General features: G+C 48.8%; 1 protein-coding gene across 8 annotated transcripts in view; it reads right to left on the bottom strand.

Annotated features, from left to right (window-relative positions):
* ARHGAP32 (Rho GTPase activating protein 32) overlaps positions 1-12,768 on the bottom strand; it is a 240,110-nt gene that overhangs the window by 92,506 nt on the left and 134,836 nt on the right. For all 8 annotated transcript variants that reach the window (XM_068171905.1, XM_068171904.1, XM_068171902.1 and 5 more), the window contains one exon: positions 2,200-2,286. In XM_068171905.1, coding sequence (XP_068028006.1) covers positions 2,200-2,286 — 87 coding nt within the window. The remainder of the gene's footprint in view (positions 1-2,199; positions 2,287-12,768) is intronic.

Genomic DNA, 12,768 nt, shown 5'->3' with positions numbered 1-12,768 from the left:
AGATAAAAGGGAAAGAGGGGAAAGGGGCAAAGAAGAGGAGGAGAAAGAGGAAAAGGGGGAAAAGAGGAGAGAGAAAAAGGAAAAAGAAAAAAGGGTTTGAGGAAAAAGTGAAAGGGGGAAAGAAGAAAAGGGGAAGAGAAAAAGGAGAGAGAAAAGGGAAGGGGGAAGGGAAAGGGGGAAAGGGAAAGAAAAAAAGTTTAAAAAAATGAAAAAAGGAAAAAAAGGAAGAAAGGGAGACAAAGGCAGCTGGTTCTACACCCATCCTTTCATGGATGAAGCCAAATCCCAGGGTTTCCATTGGAGGGGAGGAGAGGGGAGGGGAGGGGAGGGGAGGGGAAGGAGAAGGAGAAGGAGAAGGAGAAGGAGAAGGAGAAGGAGAAGGAGAAGGAGAAGGAGAAGGAGAAGGAGAAGGAGAAGGAGAAGGAGAAGGAGAAGGAGAAGGAGAAGGAGAAGGAGAAGGAGAAGGAGAAGGAGAAGGAGAAGGAGAAGGAGAAGGAGAAGGAGAAGGAGAAGGAGAAGGAGAAGGAGAAGGAGAAGGAGAAGGAGAAGGAGAAGGAGAAGGAGAAGGAGAAGGAGAAGGAGAAGGAGAAGGAGGGGAAGGGGATTTCTCAGGAGCTGGGCCTGGTGCACAGTGGCAACAAAGGAGCAATTCCCTTTGCCAAGGCTCAGAATTCCCCCCACTGTCCCCACACAGATGAAATCCATGCCTGCTCCCTCAGACACACCCCTGCAAAGCTCTAGAGAGTGGGTGCAAGGCACCAGAGGAGCGGGTCAGGCCTCACCTCCATCCTGCCCCATCCCAGCTCTCTGCTGCTCCCGGGCCTCCCCCCTGCACGGGGGTACTCTGCAGGGTTTGGGACACAATTACACCTGAGGCCACCCTGTGAATCTCTGGAGGTGTCAGTCAGGTGGGGGAAGGATCAGAAGTGATGTGCTCTGGAGCTAGTGCAAAACTGCCATGTTCTCCAGGCTCACCTGCAACAGCCAGGGAATAATCCAGGGCTCATCCCGCCACCGAGCACTGCAAATGTACCCCAAATGTGAGGGCTCAAAACACACTGAAATTCCAATTTCCTACAGTCTCCTGAAGGTCCCTTTGCCAGGCACTGCCCTGCCCGTGGCTGGGACAGACGTGTGCCCACCCCCAGGGTTTGTTGTGCTGCCTGTCAGCCTGGCCTGCTTAGCTGGGAAGTGCTGCTTTTGTGCCAGACTGGCTCCAGGGGGTTACAACTGTCTCAAAAAATGCCAAAACACTGGCAAATCTGAGAGATGTCCACTCGGAGCCTCTCTTCCCTCTCCCGAGAGCACATCCATAAATATGTACAGGAACATGTGAAAGCTGCCCACAGAGAGGAATTCCTGCTGGAATTAACACTGCTGGAGCTCAGCCTGGCCAGGCTCCTTCTCCAGAACAGGGCAAGAGGCTCTGCTCCTCGAGATGTGGGATGCTCTGCTCCTCAGGATGCTGTGCTCCTCAGCGCTCACAACACCCCACTCTGAGGCAGAGCTGAGGCAGCAGAGCAGGGACCCTGCAAATTCACCACCTGTCAGGGTGTACTCACTGGTAAGATGGATGCTCAGGGGTGCTGAGGTGAATCATAGAAAGAGCTCTGTCCTGACCCAGGAAAACAACCCAGCACAGGCAGAAACTCTGCACTGAACCTGCCAGCACCCTGCACCTCCCACAAAGGGTGACTCACCGAGCACATTAAAGCACACCCATCAGGTGCCATTTTACAAAGTCACACAGATCAGCAGATGAAGAATTCGTGGGAAAGAGCAGCCGATTCCTCTGCCCAAAGCATCCTGAGATAAGAATTCCATGCCAGGTGTCTGGGAGCAGATCAAGACTCCTGGCAGCACACTGTGGTAACAAACCACTGGCTGGATTCTCCCTGGTGGGGTCACTGGTGTGTCCAGGTGTCCGTGCTCCCCTCAAAGGGACCTCAGCCTGGGCTCACCCACTCCAGTCTCTGGGCTCACCCCTGGGCATCAGTGAGGATTATTTGCTCTCCTTTTTCTCCCCTCAATTCCTCTCCTCTCCTCTCCAGCACCACAGGCAGCATCCCTGGGGCAGCTTCCCTGGGGAAGAGGTGGAAACCCCAGACACAGCACAGGGAAGCGACACATCCCAACATTCTGGAGCTGTGTGGGAAAGAGAATGAAAGCCAGGCTGGGGAGAGAAAGCAGGGCATTTACCTGGCAGGAGATCTGCACCAGGTACACCAGCTCCTTGGACTCACAGCCATTCCTCGTCACTTCGTTCTGTTCCTCCGGGAGCGAGAGCTGCAGCGAGGGAGGAGAGAGGGAGAGAAGAGAGAGGAGCAGGTCAGTGAGGGGGACAAACCAGGCACAGAACTGCACACAGAGCTCAGCATCCACAGCAGCTCGCTCCCAGACATGCTGGGTCTCAGGGAATCTGGCAGTCAGGGAAGGGCTTGTCTGGCTGGAGCTGCCACAGGGGAGACACTCAGCACACGCAGACCCTGCAATGCCACCGGATTCTGGAACCTCACCTGACAGGTTAAAAATAAAAATACGGTTCAAAAATAAAACAGTTCATGGGGAAGCAAATGGTTCGAGGCAGGAATTAAACCCTCCAGCTTAGAAGTCTGCAAAATTAATTGTTCACTGAAAATATCTCTATAAATATTCATGGAGAGTGAATATAGAACAGTGCTTCTCTCTACCCCCTCCCCACATTTTTCTATTTTTTATTTAATACATTCAGGCAGACATTAGATAATAAAACACATCTCCCAATTTCAGTGCTGTCAAGCAATTCACCCCAGCAGAGTTTTACGACACCATTCATCACACCCGGAGTCATTAACTGCATCATCAGGATGTGTTTGAGTGAGAGCAGTGAGGAGACATTCCTGCACATGGACCCAGCCTGGAGCATCCCACCCCTGGCCCTGCTATCCCACTAAAATGGTTTATGTTTAATGATCTCTCTGAGAGCACAAATTACAAATAATTGTAAGCAAGTTAAGACTGTTTGCAAAGCAAATAAATAAAGGAAATGTGTACATAAAACTTAAAAGGCCGTAAAAAAATCCCAATTAGCCAAGAGCAAAAAAATCCTGACACAAATGAAAACAGAAATGAAAAAAGGCTGAGGAGAAGAATCCCAAGTTGCTGTATTTAATGAATGTAAGCAAGTGAAACTCATAAGTGGGTAGTGAGAGACACCTCATGAAAGAGGGACAAAGAAGGCAAAGTTTTCTCTATACAAATGACCAGGACACCTGGAATTTATTTAACTTTGTTCTGCCAGAATCTCCCTTTTCTCTGTAGGGAAGTTCCATTACACATGGATTCAGCCCTCTCCCTCCACCAACCCAGCTCCTGGGATTCTTGGTTCTTTTCTGATGGCTGTAGACAGGTAATTAACAACACTCCTGGGCCAAAGAAAGTCTTTGGATCTGTACAATTTATTACCAGCGCAGGCTGCTGCTATCAATGTGATTAAAACACAACTATTGCTTCTGTACTGCACCTTCCCCCCACCTTTACCATCATTCTTTGCTATCAAATGTCACAATCTGAAGTGCTACTGAGTTTGGAAACTACAGCCAAAGAAAACCCAAAGCATGCAGTAAAGGACGGCTCACACAGGCTGCAAATATTTGCCACATTTGCCAGGTATGAGGAGCTCTGGTGCAAAGAGGCCACAAAGATGATCCAAAGGCTGGAGCAGCCCTTCTGTAAGGAAAGGCTGGGAGAGCTGGGGGTGCTCACCTGGAGAGGAGAAGGCTCCAGGGAGAGCTCAGAGCCCCTTTCCAGGGCCTAAAGGGGCTCCAGGAGAGCTGGAGAGGGACTGGGGACAAGGGATGGAGGGACAGGACACAGGGAATGGCTTCCACTGCCAGAGGGCAGGGATGGATGGGAGATTGGGAATCAGGAATTGTTCCCTGGGAGGGTAGGGAGGCCCTGGAATGGATTTCCCAGAGCAGCTGTGGCTGCCCCTGGATCCTGGCAGTGTCCAAGGTCAGGCTGGACAGGGCTTGGAGAAGCCTGGGACAGCTGATGGCCATGGCAGAGGTGGGACTGGATGGGCTTTAAGGGCTCTTCTAACCCAACCCAATTCTGAGATTCTAAGAATCAAATGTGGGGTTCCTTCTCCTGGAGAAATGTTTCCATCCTCTCATCTCCCCTGTCTGTGCTCCTTGAGGGCACACAGACACCCCCAACCCCAAGGGAATTTCAGGTGTCCCTTCACTGAGTGTCTCGGTGGCAAAGCTCATCACCACAGGCCCTGAAAACACAACAGCCAGCTAACAAAATCACCAAGGGGCAGCTGCAGAGCTCCCTGAAGGGAACTCAGGGCTTGGCTCTGTGCAGCCGAACGTGGGTTAGGGAAAGGCACGGGGTGAATTCATCACCCTCCCCTCACACACTGACATCAGGCCAGGCTCCAGCCACGCCAGGGCTCTGCACAGACCTCAGGAAGAGCAGTGATCAGCTGGAGGTGCAAGCAGGACACTGAGGTACAGCAATCTTCCTTCCCATGGCACTCCTGCCTGAGACCATCCTCAGGATCACATTCAGGGAGTGCACACCCTCCCAGCCAGCCCCACTTCAGTCCCTGTTTGCACAAACTCACTGGGGACAAGTGACATTCCAGCCCACTGATGGCCATGGTCCATGCACCTGCCTCTGGTTTCAGAGGGGAACTGTAAGAACCAGCTGAACACTGCTCCTCTCCCACAGGAGCCTTGTGCTGACTGGGACAGAAACTGTTTACACAGGAAAATCTGTGGGGTTTATCCTGCAATCCAGCTGTCCTCACAGCAACATGCCCCCAAAGATGACTACTCGCTCATGTTCCCTGTCCCCACGTGCTTCTGTTTGCATTTTGCTTTGTTAACAGACGTGCACCAAAGCTCTCCCAAAAATCATGGATGTCCTGATGCTAAAGGCCTTTCCTGCTGCTGCATTCCTTGTAAACAGAACATCCTGGAAGCACAGTAGCCCCCAGGCTTGATTTGAAATCCAAGCACAAAGCAGAGGCTCTCCTGACCTTTCTGCACTCTGAACATGACTCACAGGCAGAATCTGGTTGGCTCCAAAGTGGGACATTGATTTTTGTGTTCTTAAAGAACACAGGCCAGCAGAGCCTGGTGGATATCCCTGTAACTGTGCCAATGTGTTTTCCTGAGGTAAATAATCTGTAAATAGCATTTATTGCAACTGATCATAGTAAAACAGCATATACTTAAAAATATATAATCTGCAATGTTCCTTCTTCACACTGGAATTGGCTGTCAGACCTCCTGAGCCTGATGAACAATTATGAGGCATTAGATCCCATTAGGTTCATGTATTGTTGGAATAGATATGCTTAGCTAGGATGAGTGGATAAGACAAATTTCATAAATGGCCTTTAGACTATCCTAAATTTTCAATGGCAGCATTTCATGATACACAAAGAAAGCCTTGAAAACAGTCACACCACACTTTGTGTGTATGGATAATGAAAACATTACAGAATTAGGGAATCCCAGAATGGTTTGGGTTGGAAGGGACCTTAAAGCTCATCTGGTTTCTTGGGCAGGAACTCCTTCCACAGTCCCACGCTGCTCCAACCTGGCCTTGGACACTTCCAGGGACAGGGCAGCCACAGATCCTCTGGGCAACTATGCCAAGGCATTGCTCAAATTTGTCTTTACACGGCTGGGGACAAGTCTGGGAGCCTCCATCCTGCACAGACCCACTGAAAACTGATGATGAATTCAACACAGGTAATTCTTCCTCTACCAGCAAGCTCGTGCCAGAAGCTTTGGGCTCTTTTTGCCCAAAAGAGCAGTGCTTGCTGGCCAAGACTTTGCTGATCACATATACAAAGAGGTTAAACTTAAAAATGCATCTACTTTATGTCTGAGATAGAGGCTCATCTCTGGCAAGCTGGGTGATAAGGGGACTGATTACAGAGGTCTCCAGCAGAGGAAAATTTATTGGTCACTCCTCCTGTAGGGAAGAACAGCGACAAAGCAGGAGGCTGAGTTATGATATGGCACATTCAGAATTAAAAATAATTAAAAGATAACTCTTGAGATCTGTGCTATCATTTTTTTACTTCCAACCACTGCAGAGTTTTGTGTTCTCCTCTTACAAATAGCAAAAGCTGTGAAAAATCATGTCAGGAAAAGCACTACATAAATCTGTTGACAGGACAGGGACTGTTGGCTACTAACAATGTGCCAAGTCCTGACCAGGTAAGACCTGGTGCCCTCGAGCCCCAGATGCCAAAGGAAGCTCATTCAGCCAGCTTTAACTTTCATCTCCTTGTTTCCCGAGTGATGTCAACTCCATCAGCCAGCTCTCCTGGTGAAAGGGTGATTTATGAGAAGCCTGGGAAGTGTAGATTTGATTTGTCTGTGGAACTTACTTCAACTTTTGCTTCATAAAGCCATGAACACACTGATCTCACTCATCCACATCACAGCAAGTGAGTAACACAGAGCTGTGGCAGAGAGCTCACAATAAAATTAAAATATGTAAGAAAGAGAAAAAAGAAAAAGAAAAAAGAAAAAGAAAAAGAAAAAGAAAAAGAAAAAGAAAAAGAAAAGAAAAGAAAAAGAAAAAGAAAAAGAAAAAGAAAAAGAAAAAGAAAAAGGAAAAAAGAAAAAAGAAAAAAGAAAAAAGGGAAGGGAAGGGAAGGGAAGGGAAGGGAAGGGAAGGGAAGGGAAGGGAAGGGAAGGGAAGGGAAGGGAAGGGAAGGGAAGGGAAGGGAAGGGAAGGGAAGGGAAGGGAAGGGAAGGGAAGGGAAGGGAAGGGAAGGGAAGGGAAGGGAAGGGAAGGGAAGGGAAGGGAAGGGAAGGGAAGGGAAGGGAAGGGAAGGGAAGGGAAGGGAAGGGAAGGGAAGGGAAGGGAAGGGAAGGGAAGGGAAGGGAAGGGAAGGGAAGGGAAGGGAAGGGAAGGGAAGGGAAGGGAAGGGAAGGGAAGGGAAGGGAAGGGAAGGGAAGCCCAAACAAATCCCCCTCCCCAACAGAATCAGCATTAAGGTTATAATTTAATGGGAGAGGCAGTCAGTAATTAGATGACAATTAATTAATGAGAACTGTAAGCTAGAAAAATAATCTTGTTTCCAAATAGAAGGAGCAGATCATCCTTCCCAAACTCCAAACCTGTCTGTGCAGGTAATGGTGTAAACTTTTATACTTTGATTAAACTAATCAAACTGGGACCCCATCTCATGTCAAAGGTGTGGAGCTACACTGACCTGGGACACAGCCAGGGAACAGCAGTCCAGCAAGCAGCAAAACCCTGTAAAATAACTCCTACAATTCTTGGAGCTGATTTCAGTGCCCCACACAGCACCTCCCAGGTTTTATCTAAATTCCTTGGATAAAGATGCCCTGGTTGGGAGCCAGCAGAAAGCCAAGACCTCAAAGGTGATGCTGCGTGGGCACACCAGGGACTGGCTCCTGCAAGAGGCTTTAGGGACACTGTTAGTGCAGAACTGAGAGAGGATCAAGCCACAGGGAGCAAACAGGAGCTTCTTCAGGAAAATATTGGGACAATCACAAATATCCATCACCAGTCTGAGCTGATAGAGGCATTACTGGCATCTCTCACAGACGGTGACAGAATCCTGCCAGACCTTGGCCCTGCCCTGAGGGCTTCTCATACATTTCATGGCCAGCCAAAGGAATAATGGAGAATCACAGAATTGTGGAGGTTGAAAAAGCTATGAGATCATGGAGCCCAGCTGTTCCTCCAGCACTGCCACGACCACCACTGACCCACATCCACAACTGTCACATCCACATGGATTTGAAATCCCCCTGGGGAGTGAACTCCACCACTGGCTCTGGGCAGCTGTGTAAGGGCTGGACAGCCCTTTCCAGGAAGAAATTTTCCCTAATATCCAATCTAAACCTCCCCTGGCCCAGCCTGAGGCTGTTCCCGCTCCTCCTGTCCCTGTCCCTGGGAGCAGAGCCTGAACCCCCGGCTGTCCCCTCCTGGCAGGAGTTGTGCAGAGCCACAAGGTCCTCCCTGAGCCTCCTTTTCTCCAGGCTGAGCCCCTTCCCAGCTCCCTGGACAAAAAAACCCACAGCTGCTCCCTACAGTTCTTTCTCTATGCTTCAAAATATTAATTAATTAATATTAATTATTGCTATTTACAACAGTATTATTCACCTAATAAGATATAATTATACTGTGGTATGTATCTAAATATATGCATATAAATATGAGTGCATTACTTGTATAATAAATATTAGGATATTCATATAATAAACTACACCCACATAAAAGACAATAAATGTATAAGTGTATTTATATACTGAATATAACTTAGTTATTATAAAGTAAAGTACAAGCTAGTTGAGCCTCCTTAGCAGACCCTCTCCCCTGTGATCCGACACAACCAAGTGGCAGCATCTGGCCCAGCGATCCAGGTGGGATGAGGAGCTCACACCTGCAGGAGCCTCCAGGAGACAAGGGATGGCAGGAGTGCTGACCTGACTTTAGCCAGGAGCTGTAAGGCAGTGGCAAGGCTGTTGCTTTTCCTGGCAGACGTTGTGTCATTGTTCCAAGGACAGCTGCTGATCTTGTCACCTTTTCCCAGGATGGAATTTCAGGTTAAATCCCCGGGGACGGCAGCCCGACACAGGCAATGGGAATTGCTGCCGCTCACACTCTGCCATGGCAAAAGCCCCTGAAGCCTCCAAAGCGCTGTTACACCTGATAACATTTTTCTGACAGTATCAGGAATTACTTTTTTTCCCCTTCCTAAACCACCACACTTTAATGTCTGTTAATTTCTGATGTTGGTGCAATTTAGCAAATCAAAGGAGGGCAAAGCCCCAGGACCAGAGGCACCTTCATGGAACGTGTGCAGTGGGTGCCAAGTCTGTCTAGTGGCCAAGGGCAAGGAGCAGGAGGCTCATTCCCCTGTGAAACATGGCCATGCTTGATTAAAAACAGTAATTCTAAACCCCAAATATTCTTGGGACAAATCCTGAAGAAAGTAAAAGCTGATTTTAAACTCCAAGATGCTGCCTCACTATAAGGAAAAGTTTTGACCACCTCTCTTAGCTCCAGTCACCAACAGTCAGTTCCTGCACCAGTTCCTAAATTATCCTTCTTGTCCAAGTCCCACTTCATCCTCGTTACCCAGGCCATTACTCACAGCAGCTTGTCTGGTAATGGGACATCTTCCAGACCTGCCTTTTGATACATGTGAAGATTTGATTTTATTCTATCTGAAATTTTAGGTTGGCAAATCTTCTCAAACAGGGAAACATTTTCTACCTAATTACTCTGACAGCCTGAATGTATTTATATGGCCTATTTAGCCTCACTCCAGCTTTATCTTGCTAAATGTACTAATTATCCTCCCACACACTTCCCATCTTCTCCTGCTTTTCCGTCTCATCCTCAACTGTGGCTGCAGAGCAGAAAAAGAACATTCTTCACGGAGTGGTTTCTTTACCCAAGCATAAATATCCTAAAGTAATGGTGAAAGTAAAGACAAGAAAGTCCTGTTTGAATTTTTCTATCTGACTCTCCTTTTTCTCTAAATCTCTAAATTTCTCCCTTTTTCTCTAAATCACTCCTTTGACAACTCCAAGACAGTGCTCAAAAGCAGCAAAAAAAAAAAAAAAAAAACCACAGAAAATCAAATAGGGCTTGATAAGAGAAAAAAGGAAAATGCCACCTCCTGTAATGCCACACAATCACTACTCCAGGCTCCCCGGGGTGTGAGCAAATCCCTCGCTGCACTTCATCTGAACCATGTGCAGTATTGGCCATTATCCCTGGACAGTCCATGGAGCAGCAGGGTGAGCCACCCTGGCCACTCAGCCACCATCAGCACCAGGGTGAGCAGAGATCCAAGCACAGCTCTTCCAGGACGGCTGGGTTTTGATTAAGGGCCCTTCCAAACCCAAGCATTCTGTGTTTCTCTGGTTCCCATGCATGTTTTGTATGCAGTGTGAGACACTGTTGTGTGGAAGGCTTTGGATGCTGCAATTAAACTCCAAGGCACCTCTGCAGTGAAGAGGCAAAACATCTCCATGAAGAGATCTCCTCTGTGGTGCCCAGTGACACATGAGGGAATGGCTGCAGCTGTGTCAGGGGAGGTTTAGGTTGGATTTAGGGAAAGGTTCTTCCCCAGAGGTTGCTGGCACTGCCCAGGCTGCCCAGGGAATGGGAACAGCCCCGAGGCTGCCAGAGCTCCAGGAGCGTTTGGACAGTGCTGCCAGGGATGCCCAGGTGGGGTTGTTGGGGGTCTGGGTAGGGACAGGCGTTGGACTGGATGATCCTGCAGGTCCCTGCCAGCTCGGGAGATTCTGTGATCTGTGATACCCTGCTTTCTCCCCATGGATTGAGCAGAAAACATCCCTGGAATGTGTGAGGATACAAGGGATAGATGTGAAATTGACTCATGGAATCCCAGAACTGTTTGGCTTGGAAGGGATCTTAAATCCCATCCCATTCCACCCCTGCCATGGGCATGGACACCTTCCACTGTCCCCGGCTGCTCCAAGCCCTGTCCAGCCTGGCCTTGGGCACTGCCAGGGATCCAGGGGCAGCCACAGCTGCTCTGGGCACCCTGTGCCAGGGCCTGCCCACCCTGCCAGGGAACAATTCCTGATTCCCAATATCCCATCCATCCCTGCCCTCTGGCAGTGGGAGCCATTCCCTGTGTCCTGTCCCTCCATCCCTTGTCCCCAGTCCCTCTCCAGCTCTCCTGGAGCCCCTTTAGGCCCTGGCAGGGGCTCTGAGCTCTCCCTGGAGCCTTCTCTTCCCCAGGTGAGCACCCCCAGCTCTCCCAGCCTGGCTCCAGAGCAGGGGGGCTCTAGCCCTGGAGCAGCTCCGTGCCCTCCTCTGTACTGGCTGCAGCAGCTCCAGCTCCTTCTTCCATGGGAAGCCCCAGAGCTGGACAGAGTACATCCCTTTCCCAGCAGACACAAGTTCCCATCCAATCACAGGTGTACTCAGAGGCTGGGTTTTATGCAAGAACTCACACTGAGTCAAAGTAAGAGGCTGTGGGATGTGTGTTTCGCCTGTAGTTACTTCCAGGACTATTTTAAGCTTGCAACTCACGCAAGACAATTTCTTCCTATGGCAGGATGATTATTCAGCAGTCAGCATCCCTTCATCTGAGTTTCACCTTAAAGACTAATAAATCCTAGCATGGTTTATAAATATGAGCAGCTAAAGAAAGGGCAGGTCCCAACCCCAGCAGGACTCTCAGGGTGCTTTACAGGTACTGGATGCAGCAATGGCTCCATATGTGCCTCACAAGCACAAGAACACATCTCCTTTGGGCTATTTGGTTATTGTGCTTTTAATGTAAGCTTCCAGGTAGTCAGGCACAAGTGCTACACATCTTAGTGCTTCTCAGAGAGCTGAGAACAGTTGGGACACTCCTTGAAGTCCTTCAAAATCAAAACCCCTGCAGAGAATAACTTTAAAATCACAGAATCCCAGAATGCTGTGGGTTGGATGGTACCATAAAGCCCATCTCATTCCACCTCCTGCCATGGGCACCTTCCACTGTCCCTTATCCACGAGCTTGCTCAGAGTTCTATCCAACCTGGCCTTGGACACTTCCAGGGATGTGGCATCCACAGATGGAATGTATGGACACCGAGAAGAGCCTGCTGGGCTCCCATGGAAAAATGGAGCTCCTGGTGGGACAAACTGCTGCAACTTTTTAAATACACATTCCCTGAGCTCTTCTCAGAGGGATGGGAAATGGCATCACTTCAAGGTGTCAGCAAAAACTCCACTGCAACCACAGCACCTCTGAGATGCGACCTGATGGGTTTTCAGATTTTCAGGGATTGGGGCAGGACAGGTCCCCTCTGGTTCATCAGACACAGGGTAAAAGATAAGGCATGTTAGGGGATATTAATCAGCTAAGAGAGAAATCTAGAATAAATATGAAACCAGGAAAAACATTTGCCCAGTGCTACACTTCTCTTGCATGCAGCAAGAGGAAAGTAAAGGCAATTCCTTGTGAATTTTACCCTTTCCAATCTCACACGCTGTTCTGGACAGTAGGATCCTCCCCATGTTGCTGCTGTAGAGCTGCTCTGAGACACAAATCACAGGGGATCCAGCTGGTGCCTCCCTGGAGATGAAATCAGGAGTAACCTTGAGCTCAGTGCAGTCAGAAATGCACAGCTTGGAAAGATCCCTCTTTCAATCCCCGATGCCAGGTGGAGCTGCCAAGGCAGGCCACTGTTGTATAACTGCTGGAGTCTGTTTGACTCCTAAGCCAAGTCTATTTGATGCCTAAGCTTGTTAAGACACAAAATCTCAGAGTTCTATCGGAGACATTTCCCTCAGATTTTCTCGTATTAAGCTGCAAATGTTTTCTCAAGTGGTCTCACCCTTTTATCTCCTCTAAATGTGTAAGAAGGTTAATCTTCATAAGCGATGAAATATTTATAAAAACTTCTTAGATGCAGCCACTGGAGACCCCATTAGGCAAAAACAACTTCTGAGTGTCTGCAAACAGAATGTTTTCATGAAATTAAAATATCTGAGGTTATTAAAAACAAAGCAGGAACACCCCTGCGTGCAGCTGCAGGCAGAGCAGGGCCTCGGGCACCGGGGATTGGCACAGAGCACAGAACATCCTGGACTGCTCCATGGGCTCCATTTGCCACCTGTGGGCTTCTGATCAGAATCTCCTGGGTTTGTCTTTTGTCTCTAAAGCTCTCTGTTGAGAAACTTCCACACTCCTTGGATTCCAGGCTATGGAAATCACAGCCTTCAGATAAACAGTGTTGAACTTTACAG

This window comes from Anomalospiza imberbis, chromosome 24, assembly GCF_031753505.1.
Source record: "Anomalospiza imberbis isolate Cuckoo-Finch-1a 21T00152 chromosome 24, ASM3175350v1, whole genome shotgun sequence".
Taxonomy (NCBI): Eukaryota; Metazoa; Chordata; class Aves; order Passeriformes; family Viduidae; genus Anomalospiza; species Anomalospiza imberbis.
The sequence above is the reverse complement of the archived record's forward strand: the minus strand, read 5'-3'. Positions and strand labels throughout refer to the sequence as shown.